The 12,235-nt window shown below is 42.6% G+C and overlaps 1 protein-coding gene across 1 annotated transcript; it reads right to left on the minus strand.

The window, feature by feature from the left end:
- Positions 1-531: 531 nt before the first annotated feature.
- Positions 532-11,954, minus strand: LOC133486921 (ras-related protein Rap-2a). Its single transcript, XM_061792780.1, has 2 exons — positions 11,056-11,954; positions 532-2,738 (listed from the first exon to the last, which is right to left on the minus strand). Exons 1-2 carry the CDS (start codon positions 11,367-11,369, stop codon positions 2,501-2,503), a joined length of 552 nt encoding a protein of 183 aa, XP_061648764.1. The 5' UTR covers positions 11,370-11,954; the 3' UTR covers positions 532-2,500.
- Positions 11,955-12,235: the final 281 nt, after the last annotated feature.

Consider the following 12,235-nt stretch of genomic DNA (forward strand, 5'->3'; position numbering starts at 1 on the left):
GATGACATTTAACAGACACGTACTGAATGATACCTTCAATTCACCTTAGATCTTAATGAGATACCCCAGGTGCTGTGAACCTGGGCAACATCTAAAGTGATGTGAAAACTTCAATTTATATATATATAAAAAAATATACATATACGGCATTAATAGAGTGTAAATATTTGTCTTAAATTTCGGAATCCATTTACCATCTTCAAACATTTTCACTCAGTTTAAAGTATAATGGAAAATGACGTACTTATCTGATTGATAGTAACAGAATATTGTGCACAGAAGTGTTAGAAGCCGCTGTGTGTTCACTTCACAGTAGTTTGGCGCACATAACACCCTCCGGTGTTGTCGAGCAGAGGGGATTATGAGACCAGCGTGCAAAGACCAGATGGAATGAGGATGCACCTGTGCAATACAAGAGAGAGGAAGGCAACATCAAAAGTGTTGCAGTTCCCCCCCGTCGCCCCACTGGATGACATTTTAAATGTTAATACAAGAGAATTCAATTATAAAACACTCCCTCGCACAAAAAGCTGTCAATCCAAGTGTTGAACACACTTTTATTCGGCGGGTGTCAAATGTTAAGAGAATCAGAGGAGGATTCGAGAGTCAATGGTCACGTTAAAAAAATAGAAAATCAACTTGGTTACACAAGGAGGGAATTTAAAAAAAGGCTGCTTCCTGATATAAATTAAAATTTTGAAAAGATGCACAGTTGAGACAGCGTCTGGGATACATACCTGCATTTGTTTGTCCTCATATTCTTCTCAAAAACAATATGAGTCCTTTTTTCCTAGCCATGCAGTCACTTTAAAAGACATGTCAGCTGGCACTTCCCATACAAAATATGTCCACTACCATTTGAATTAGTCTTAGTCTCATCTTCGGTACGATGAATACCCTGCGAGCACATCACCAGAAAACAGAGGTATGATCATAAGTGTTGGCATCTTGAGTTTGACAACCAATCTGTCGAAGAAAATTGTGCTCAATGTTCTGAAGTCCTTTTTCCAGAACCAATTAATTGAGAAAATACCACTGCCTGTTTTCACAACCCATACACAGAACAAATAGCACTGAATGTTCCAAACTCATTTTCACAACGAATTCACAGAAAAAATAGCACTGAATGTTCTGAACTCCTGTTTTTTATGACCATTGAAAAAATACTGTTGAATGTTCTGAACTCCTTTTTTCACAACAATTAACCAAAAAAATAGCACAATGTTCTCAGATCCCTCTTCCATGACCAATTAATTGGGGGGAAAAAGAAAGAAAAAAAAAAAACGTACAGAATGTACAGAACTCCTGTTTATACTAGCCACATATTGAGAGAAATTAACACTGAATATTGTAAGATCCTTTTCCATGACCAATTAATCAGAAACTATATCACTGAATGTTATTTACTCCTGTTTTTACAAATCAATTGAAAAAAATATCATTGAATTGTCTAAGCTCCCTTTTCCATGACTAACTAATCGAAATAATAGCACTGAATGTTCTGAACCCCCGTTTCCATGAACAATCGGCGAAAATAACCTTTAAATGTTCTGAACTCCTATTTTCACGACCAATAGAGTGAAAAGAATTGCACAAACTGTTCTAAACTCCTGTTTGCACAACCAGTTTATCGAAGAAAAAAAATAGCACTGGATGTTCTGGACTACAATTGCATGCCCAGCGCAGGTCTGCGTGGATGTAGGCCATCTTGTTGTTCTCTACACAGCAAACTAGTTGAGAGTGGATCAACAGCATCTACGCTGGTTGCGAGTTAGGTAGTGCACTACATTTTGCCTCCATCGCTTCACAGACATAATTCTGAATGATCAATTAATAGATTATCCCTAGCAGGGATAACCAAACACTGACAGTCGTAAATTTGTTAGACTTCATTTTCAGATGATGAGAATAAAAAAAAAAATAAAAAAAAAGTGGAAGACAATGCTGTTTACCTTTACTGTTTCAAAACTTGAAAGGATAACTGCACCGCGGTTTCTCCCCATTTACAATATTGAAGAAAAAAAATAGATGAAATGCTTTCAGGTCACTTCTTTGGTTCAGGCCTGCGATGAGTAGAAAAAAAGCTCCCAAAAAGCACTGCACAAAATGGACATAAATCCAAACCTTTGCTAATACTCGAAGCAAAGTGATCCCGGTAATCGATTAGTGTTGTTTTGTTGTCACAGTAAACGCATCATGAAAGTAAATTTTAAGAATATTATCTTTCAAAAAAAAGAGAAAATAAATGAAGGTCCTGCGGTGTAATTCTTTGCTGATGACGACTAAAAAGGTGGCGAGCAACATAAGGCGAGGGTATGTTTTTTTTTGTTTTTTGTTTTTAAGTTCTCAATCCTATCACATCATGAATAATGCCACTGCTGATATTAGAGTTAAACTCCATCGTGTTCTATCATTTAATTGCCGTGTGTGTATGAGAGTGTGCCAAGTGTGTGTCTGTGTGTCGCTGCCATAACCTCCAACCCCGCCCCCACTCGGATGGCTATTGTATATTGCAGGACGAGCAGCAGGGGTCGTCCTTGTCGGGCTGGGCGGCGTAGTCCATCTGCCGTACAATCTCGGCAAACAGTTCGTCCACCATGGTTTTGCTTTTGGCCGACGTCTCCATGAAGGGGCAGCCCCACTCCTCGGCCAGTGCCTGGCCCTCACTGGACGACACCTCCCGCTCGCTCTCCAGGTCCACCTTGTTGCCCACCAGGATGACGGGGACCTTCTCGTACCTGAGAGACGCACACAAATCACACGGCCTGTAAAATGTGCCATTTTCTGTGTTGCTCTTCTGTATAAACAGCACCAACATGGAAAAGAGGAGGACAAGTTGTACATTTTCCATTCAGATTGCTTGGTTTTCAAAATACTATCGCGAAAAACTACGCTGCATTGACAGCATCAGCCAGAATGATACAAACACTCACAAAACACCGATATTTACTTCTTGGTAACGATAAAAAGAAATTTCATTCAATAGGAGACTGAGGTCAGCAAGAAAAAAAGATCGCTGCAGCCAAGGGGAGATTGTGGAGTCTGTTACCGCAGTGTCAACAGGGGAAGCTAACATTAGCATGTGTTTTTACTCAACAGGAGAGTGAGAGCAGTACAAAAACAGACTGCTGCAGCAAAGTGGAGACTGTGTGCAGAGTGTCACGCTGCAGCTTCCAGAGCTGAGGCATAGCCACAGGCTAGGCTAATGTTAGCATGTGTGTCTATTTTTGTTATTTTGGATTTTATTCAAGGCGACTGAGTGCAGCAAGAAAATGTACTGCACAGCTGTAAAAGAGAAGAGGAGACTGTGGAGTATAATACTGCAATGTCCCGCACTATGGCACAGGAATAGTGTAAGCTAATGCTAGCACGTGAGTTTTATTTTTGTCATTTCAGATTTTATTCGAGAGGCGAAAGATGGCAGTGAGAAAACCAATCGCTGCAGCCTAACGGACATTGTGGCGTATGACACTGCAGCGTACAGAGCTTAAGCATAGCAACATGCTAAGAATCGGGGACTCATTTCGTAGTATCTTCAAATATTACAATAACCCAGCCATGACGAATCTTCTTGACCAATGAGCAACAAGTAGTGGTTTACATCAAATGTTGTCTGCTGTTTGGCAACATTGTGAATCCAAGCAAAATCATCACATCTATTACACTGCAGCATCATCCAAGTTTGCAGTATGCTTCTTAAAAATACCTCTTCCTAATTATTATGCTAACGGGTGTACAAGGTGTATCACCAGAGAGCTGAGCGGCGACAGAAACAGAAACTAGTTCCCACATCACGAACCCTGCATTTCTCCGACTGCCTACAGATTTCAATGAAAATGAGCTTGCTCGGAGCAGAGAGTCCATTTCAGTTTTATCTACTCATGAATACATTATCCCAAGTGGACTTTAATCTTAACTGTCCTGCTGACCCGCCGTGAGGAGAAGACCATCTCACAGGATGGATCACATAATTAACCAAGAGGGCGACGGTTCATTCTACAGCTCATCTTTCTTAACTGTTGCACTACGCTTAATACACCGAGGATGGACATTTTTATTGACCAAATGATCGCTAAGAATTCTGTCGATTGGGTGGTACAGATCTTGATTCACTGGTGATTCAAAGTCATCTGAGATAGGCTCCGGCTCACCCGCAACTCTAATAAGGAAAAGCGCTAGAAAAACATTAGTGGTCGGATGGTGATCATCTCTATCATGACACTGAAACACTCATTAAAACTGGACAAATACCTTACGTCCGCCGCAAACTGAGCGACGCAAACTCTATGTGGAGCCTCCAAACCCAATACAGGGTCGCAATTTTCCATTGCAGCATGTCAGTAGATGTGCAACTGTCATTCTTTCGCGATGCTAAATTCTAGTTGGGTTCGACCACACCCTGCAGTGCACAGCTGGGCTTATGCAACATTTACACCAGACAAGAAGCGAAAGTTTGCTTACTCGCACGAGTTTGATCGTGGGAGATAGTTATACTCATTGAACGCGCATTTGCTTCATTTGCATCACATTGATATGATCCTCCCACCTCACATCCAGTGTGAACGCAGCATTAGATGCCGCCAAAGTATTTTCTGCTTGAAGCACACACAGTTCGACCTCACTATGCAACTTCCTAGACATCTTTTTCCGTAAAATGTTGGTACGTTTCCCACCCATTACCTGTAACTTTTGTATGTTTTAATTTTGTGGTACCAACTGTACTAGCCTTTTTTCCTGAAATAAATCTTGCCTTAAAATCCAAGAAGCTGCAGGAGCTTGTCCTTCAATCAGGGTAAAAGTGCTCTTAAGGTGCACCCTGCTGTGCTTCTGGTCCACCTCCCAAAATCATTCAAAATCTGTTAAAAGGGCCAGAAATATCACATCACTGAACATTAATATCCATCACTGAATTTCAAACAGCATGTTTCTTCTCTCTAATAGAGGTACTTATACAACATGTGTGGCTCACTGGGGCCTCATTGCTACACAAAGATGTGGAATACAAGAGAGGGGGGTGCTATATATAGTCATAATAACAGAGGAGGAAACTTGTGCTCCCAGGAGGTGTGAGACTGTGGCTGCCAAAGATACCGAAGCTCCAAGTGCCTTGTATAGAAAAAAAGAAAAAAGGTGTTGACCACCCTGTGTCTGGAGCAGGCAGGCAGTGTTACCAGATACCACGTGTAGCTGTCTAGACGGATTTGTTGCAGGTAGCAAATAAAAGAAAATATGATGGAATACCAAACGTTGGCTGTGCTAATGCAGTGACTCCAACACGGTAAACAACATGCCACGCTTTAGCCTTGAGTTGGTGAGCCTCAAGGCGGCCACAAGGGTTTACTGTGACTGCCCCATTCCCAGACACATCTCATCTATAATGCATGATGCATCAATTCGCGTTCAGTCTTGCTGACGGATGTCGCAAGCCGCAGACGGGATCAGGACTCCCTATTTTTTTGGGCACGAACCAACAAAAGGAGGAAACATTCTGGGCTTCTTCTTCTTCCATCTATCCATCCATTTTCTTCACCGCTTATCCTTACCAGGGTCAAGGGCTGCTGGCGCCTATCCCAGCTGTCTTCGGGCGAGAGGCGGCGTACACCCTGAACTGGTCGCCAGCCAATCGCAGGGCACATAGTTCTTGACAATAGCTATTTTAGGGAGGTTCTTTGTCAGAGAATTACAGGAGCCTCTCTCTCTTGGCACATCTTGTACTTGAGTGGAGATCAGAGCTATGTCTTTTGTAAACAACTCAAGACAAGATCAAGGGTGGTGTTTGAAAACTGGGATTCTCCCATGGCTTTGAAAAACTGCCCGTCCCACTTCCTTTAATGCTTGATGCTACTAACAGATGACAGGGATTTTGTCCAACAAAGACATTAGGGTTAACCATTGAGTAGTTTCCCTGATGCTTAACGGAGAAATCATCTTTGCATGATCCAAAGTATGATGTGCTAACCGCCTGATGGAAATAATGTCATCAGGACTTACGGAACCATGACCACAAAGTATAGTGTTGTCACAGGTTGGCTCAGCCTTTGCATTTTTAGATAAACTTTAAATAAATGCTATTGGGAAGCAACTGGACCTATTTTGCATTTTTGCCAGAAACGTTAAAGGCCGGCAGCCCGGTTAGCCAAATCTTCAGCCCCTAAGCATTACATTCATACTTAATGGTTGGGTGGATAGATAGATAGATGGAGGGTGTGAAGGGGTTTTCATCATATTTAGTAAACCCCACAGCTCAATTGCTGTGCAAACATCAAGGTTTATCGCTTCATCTCACCGTGCTTCCCCATCACTTTCTGACCATGGTGCTGTTATTTACATGCCCGGCAAAGCCACCAATCACAGCTTGTCCCTGGCATGATAAGTGATGAGGTCCACGGCGCGCTCGCACCGGTCCACAGTGTAATCATGTTCGCCCGTAGCCTCCGTGACAGCCGCCGCTGTCAGAGCGACGCCCCTGACCTGGGCTAATGTGGCCGTGACGGGTCGCCGTTGTTTTGGCAGCAGATAGGCTGCAGAGACAACACTATGTGGCTTTTACGTTGCTTCTGTCTCTTTTGATTGTTGGGTAACTTTAATAGGATATTCCATCATGTCTGGTCACAATCTGTCCCTTTAATGGCATGGTACTGTTTAGCCCCTTCACATTCAAAAGGTAAGCAAAATGTTATTAAAAGCGATCAGTATGATGCATGCATCATTCAGAAGCTCATGCTAATAATGGTGTTAGCTAATGCTAATCTGTGCTAACGCTAGAGCTCTCCTTACCTTTCTACTTTGACATGATGATAGAGAATCCTCAGTTTATTTGAGGCTAAGGAATACGTCGTCACACAGCATAGGAATACCTACAAGTGGTTTTCATACAAATATTTACTGTAATCCTGACCTGACTACAGTATTAGCGTAGGCTAGTCAAGGATTACGCTACCCTAGCTGCCAAGTCATGGACAGAGAAACTTGGTGCAGTGGTGGTATGATGTAAATTAGCCACACTGTCACAATCCAGCAAAATTTTGAACAGACATATTGTCAGAAATACTGTAGGCAGCAAACAAAAGATTTACTTACAATAGTTGTGTAATTTCACACTTGGTGAGTAGGCAGGCGAGTACTCAAGAGGCCAAACTATTTTTATACAAGCCATTAGGTCCATCCATCCATCCATTTTCTGCAGCGCTTATCCTCATCAGGGTCACGGATGAGCTGGAGCCTATCCCATCTGACTTTAAGCAGGAGGCGGAGTACACATGGGATTGGTCGCCCGCCAATCGTAGGACATCACACATTCACGCTTATGGAGAATTTAGAGTGTTCAAAGAACCAAACAAGCTGGAGTACCCGGTGAAAACACACACAAACACATGGAGGAAATGCAAACTCCACACAGGATAGCCAGAGCCAAGATTCAAACCCCAAATTTCAGAACTGTGAGGTAGTGTAGGGTACAGTGCATCCAGCAATTAAGTCAGATACGGCATGTCCCCTTTCAACTAATCTTTATTCAGCATGGAGCTTTTTAAATGCACACCAAATAACAGAGTGAACCGTGTGTAGGAGTAGTGTGTGAAGTGCTAAAATAAATTGGTGCTGTGAGATTAGAGAACAACACCAGACTCACTTCGGCGCGCAATGTGAAATCACGCAACAGCCGGATGCATCTGGGGTGCGAGCGCACACGTATACATTAGCATATAAACACACAGGAAATAGGAATGAACACAAGCGGCAGTAAACACACCCACCTCGTTACTTCATTCACAGTTGCGCGAGAGCTGCGAAGATGCTTAAAAAGTAGATGTTCAAATTAAACCAACACACTAAAGGTGTGTTGGTTTAATATTTGTGTAAATATTAAACCGACACACACTAAAGGTGTGTTGGTTTAATATTTAATATTGAGTGAGTGATATTTGTGCTATTTTAAATGGGTTTCAACACACTAAAATTATAATATCTCCAGGTTAACCCAGATGCAGAATTATTTCAGGATCCAGGGGAACTAAATGGAATAACTACATAAGCACAACATGCTCTGATGAGATGTAAGAATGTGGACATTGGGATTTTCCATGTCCATATATCCTCAAACAGTGGCCACTCCTCGAATAGACGCAGAATGCACTAGCTGCAGAATGCGTTGTCCACTTGAGTGAAAAAAACACCTCTCCCCAAATAAGACACTTCCTTCAAATAACCACCTGAAACGCCCCTGACCAATGAGAGGGAATGCGGTCGAATAGCTGCAAAATGGAAATCAGATCAGAACCGGTTTAAAGGTTAAACCATTCATTCACACAGCAAATTTCAAATCAGATACAATTTGACAGATTTTTTTGTAGCTAATTATTTGATTTGATCCATCTTCCATCCATTTTCTATGCAGTATACTGCTTATCCTAGTTAGGGTCACATCAAGACACTACCCAGTGTACTAGTGCCCCATTTCCGCTGCATGTCACCTCGCTACTGAAACGTTTTTCATGTGCAAAAGCAGGTACGACTTCTAGTACCTATTCAGCCAAGTGAACTGCTTGTCGCTCATTGGTTGAGCAGATTTGTTGCCGCGGAGACAAGGCAAGAAATGACAAAAATAAACAAGTAATACATGATAATAACAAATACTACACAGTCTCCAATTTGCTGTCGGGGTCCCTTTTTTGGCTGCTCTCTCAAAAGGTGAACTACTCAAGTCAAGGTTTGTCAATGGGTCATTGAGTAAGGGTTAAGCCCCCACTAGCTAGCTGCAAAAGTCAGCTCTTTAAAGCACTACATTGCAAATTAGGGATGGGTAATTGACTAAATATCCATGATTGATCATGGGGAAAATTAGAATTTGAGAAGGTACAGTTACTTGGAGACTAATAATTAGCCCCCTGGGGTACATTAATGTAGCTCAATCAAATTTTTATAGGGTTGTCGATTGTCAGAATAAAAAAGTATGCTACTTTGTTATTATTCTTTTCTTTCCACTACTAGCGTATGCTAATGGAATAGTAAAGTCATAATTACAGTACATATTTGTATGGAAAAACACTTCTAGTGCATTGTGTGTCTGTAGCATCGTAAACCAAGGATCTCCTATAATTAGCCCTCTGGGGTACATTAGCTGGATCAATCCATTTTTATAGGGTTGCCGACTGTCAAGAGTAAAACGTTGTAAGCTATTTTATTACTCATCAAGCACTCGTGCAACTTTTTGTCATAAATTCATGTCCCCTAGATTATGTACAGTAAATGTAATTTTTAGGGCAACACATGATATATTTTATTAAGCGTGGGTCCCGGGGAGGAACTGCATTTTTTATTTGATTGTTGAACTGAAAAAGGAGGAAAACCTGGTGTAAATTTTAGAAATAGACTCCACCTGTACATGGAACTAGACCAGTCATTCCCAAACAATGTGCTGTGGCAGATTATCAAGTGTGCCTCAGGGAATAATCCATTTTCACTTAAGTGGCCCAACAAGTATTATTCAAGATCTCCATGTGTGTCTTATTTCATTTCCTACAAGTAATATCACCTTTTGTGTTCAACTAAACAGGCCAGATTTCACACTGTTTAAGTAACTTTCTGAGTAAATTGAGAAGAGATTACCATTAGATCAGTATATATATTTTTGTTTGGTGGTGTGCTGGGAGATTTTTGTAATGTAAAATACTTGCCTTGGCTCAATACAGGTTGGGAAACACTGAACTAGGCCAGTCCATTTAATTGAGAAGGTGCAAAGCGTGTTTTTATACCGGCAGGGCTGCAGTACTATGTGCTGCTACAGTAAACCCGAATCTCCATTTGCAAGCTTGCAAATTTTTCTGTAAAAGACAAAACTATTCGCTGAAAAAAAAAACACAAACTCACACCTATCCATATATTTTCGTGCTCTTTCTGTAATGTTCTAAGATGCTGCCCAAACGCCCTGCTCCTTCTGAGGCGCCATGTTAGCGAAGGACTAACTAGTGTTGGCCACCAACTGAGAGCCGGCCGACTTGTGATGGAAGATTCCAGTTGAGGTCCCACAGGCGGACGTGGCGACTTGCGTGGTTGACGCCGGAGAAAGCAGGGTGGTAAACTTTCCAAGATGATGCAGAGAAAGGTTCAACACATAAATACTGCAGTAAGGACAGTAATTAGACTACGAAAGCATCTTGTTTCTTTACATTCTCTATTTTTTTTATTTTTTTTTTAATTATTATAATTTTATATCTTAAAAGGGTAACAAAAAATGGTGGTGTTTTTGGGGGCGCTTGAACAGATTAATGGCATTTTGAATAATTTCAATGAGGAAAAATAATTTGACATACATTCCAAGATAGAAAGCTCTGCCATGAATAGCAAAAATGTTTGAGGAATTGACACCCCCAAAATATGATAATTTCCGATAGATGCTACATGATGACGGCAAAGCATTACTTTTGTCTAAATGAAGCACCTCATCTCACGGCAACATAGTTCCTTAGCACTTAAATGGCACACAAAAACAGAAACTCTGATTTTTTTTCAGCAAATAACAGAAGATAAAATCCTTCAATAGATAAATTTGCAACTTAACCGTTAACATGCCGGGCCTTACTGTACTGTATTGGTCAGGGAACATTTTCAACTTGTAAGTCAAGGTACCAGAGTATTTTAAGAAAAGAGAGAGTGTCTATATATAACCGAGTCAAAAATGTAATAAAATTGCTTATAGAAAAGTAATCATTGATACTTTTATGGTTTGTGAAGTGGTGACAAACCTTCCAGCAAAAAAATACCTGTAGGCTATTTAATGTGGAAAGATGAGTTTGACATTATCAAGTGATTTGGGATCATAGTTTGGGGTATATTGGGGGTTTAAATGATAAATATAGGAAAGTATAAACATTTTTAGGTTGGGTGTATCCGTTATTTGCAAACTGTTGCTCTTATTAAAGGCAATGGTTCACTGTCCACCAAAAACAGAGCCTTATAGGCCTACTGCACTGTGTCTCTCGGCCCACCCTTGCACCGTGATGGCCTGTTTGTGACGTTCACGTGCATTTGACACACTGACATCAACAACCCACCCACCTTTTGACTCTTATGATCTGGTCTCTCATTGGCTTGATGTCCTGGAAGCTTTGCTGGTTGACCAAACTGTAGACCAGGATGAAGCCCTGTCCGTTCTTGATGTACAGGTCCCGCATGGAGGCGAACTGCTCAGTCCCGGCGGTGTCCAGGATCTCCAGGACCGACGGCGACGAGTCCACCTCGATCTCCTTGCGGTAGAAGTCCTCTATGGTGGGGTCGTACTTCTCAATGAACGTCCCGGTGACGAACTGGACCGTGAGGGCGGACTTGCCGACCCCGCCGCTGCCCAGGACCACCACTTTGTACTCGCGCATCGTTGGCTTTCAAACCCAAAAGCGGCTCCAAATCTCAACGTTCACCATTTTGTGTCGGTTGTTGACAATAAGAACACGGCCGGTCCGTGCTCACAGCACAAAGACCCGTCGCTCCGACGCGAGCTTCATTGTGGAAATCACCCCCCCCCCTAACAACGTAGGGCCACGCGGCGGCGACTACACGACTGTCCGTGATGTGGGGGGTGACGGGACGAAAACGCTGCTGATGTTCATATGCTTTACCTTAAGTCTTTGACACACACACACACAAAGAAAAACTTGTTCCATGGAGCACGCAGAGCGTGGGGAAATGCCTGGACTTGCCCCCCCCCCCCCCCCCAACAAAAAAAGAACCAAGGCGCGCACGCGCGCGTTTTGAAGCCAACCCGGAAATAGCCACGGGCGCTACCTCGCTAATTAAACGACAAATTGTTTCTTTAAATCTCTTTTGAACATTTCGGCCATGTCTGCGGCTCCCGGTTGCTCTCCAATGCAATGGCAGCCGCCATAGTCTCGGGCGGAGACCCACGGCCGCTACGTGAGCAACCCCCAAACTCAGGTGTCCTCCCGGCTTCCGTTGCACAAAACCCGCCCACCTCGCCTTGCGCCATTTGATTGACGTGCGTTGCGCACCAATGGCGACCTCTGCAGCAGCCCAGGGCTGAATGGGGAGCCAAGCGCGGAGAGCCAATGAAATCACACGCTTCTCGTTTACGGTCATGCGTTAATATAAATAAATAAATAGCCTGTCATTCGGTTTCCCCAGTGACACCCGAGCGGAGAGCGACCAATCACGGAGGCGGCTCGGGACGCGTCTCAAAAAGAATGAGCCGGATGTTGTTGCCATGGCAACGCTTCATCGTCGT

Source organism: Phyllopteryx taeniolatus, chromosome 12 (assembly GCF_024500385.1).
Source record: "Phyllopteryx taeniolatus isolate TA_2022b chromosome 12, UOR_Ptae_1.2, whole genome shotgun sequence".
Taxonomy (NCBI): domain Eukaryota; kingdom Metazoa; phylum Chordata; class Actinopteri; order Syngnathiformes; family Syngnathidae; genus Phyllopteryx; species Phyllopteryx taeniolatus.

Coding starts and splice junctions, on each gene's coding strand:
- LOC133486921 (XM_061792780.1), bottom strand. CDS start 11,369: ATGCGCGAGTACAAAGTGGTGGTCCTGGGCAGCGGCGGGGTCGGCAAG. Junction 2,739..11,055: donor CAGATCATAAGAGTCAAAAG/GTGGGTGGGTTG, acceptor TGCGTCTCTCAG/GTACGAGAAGGTCCCCGTCA.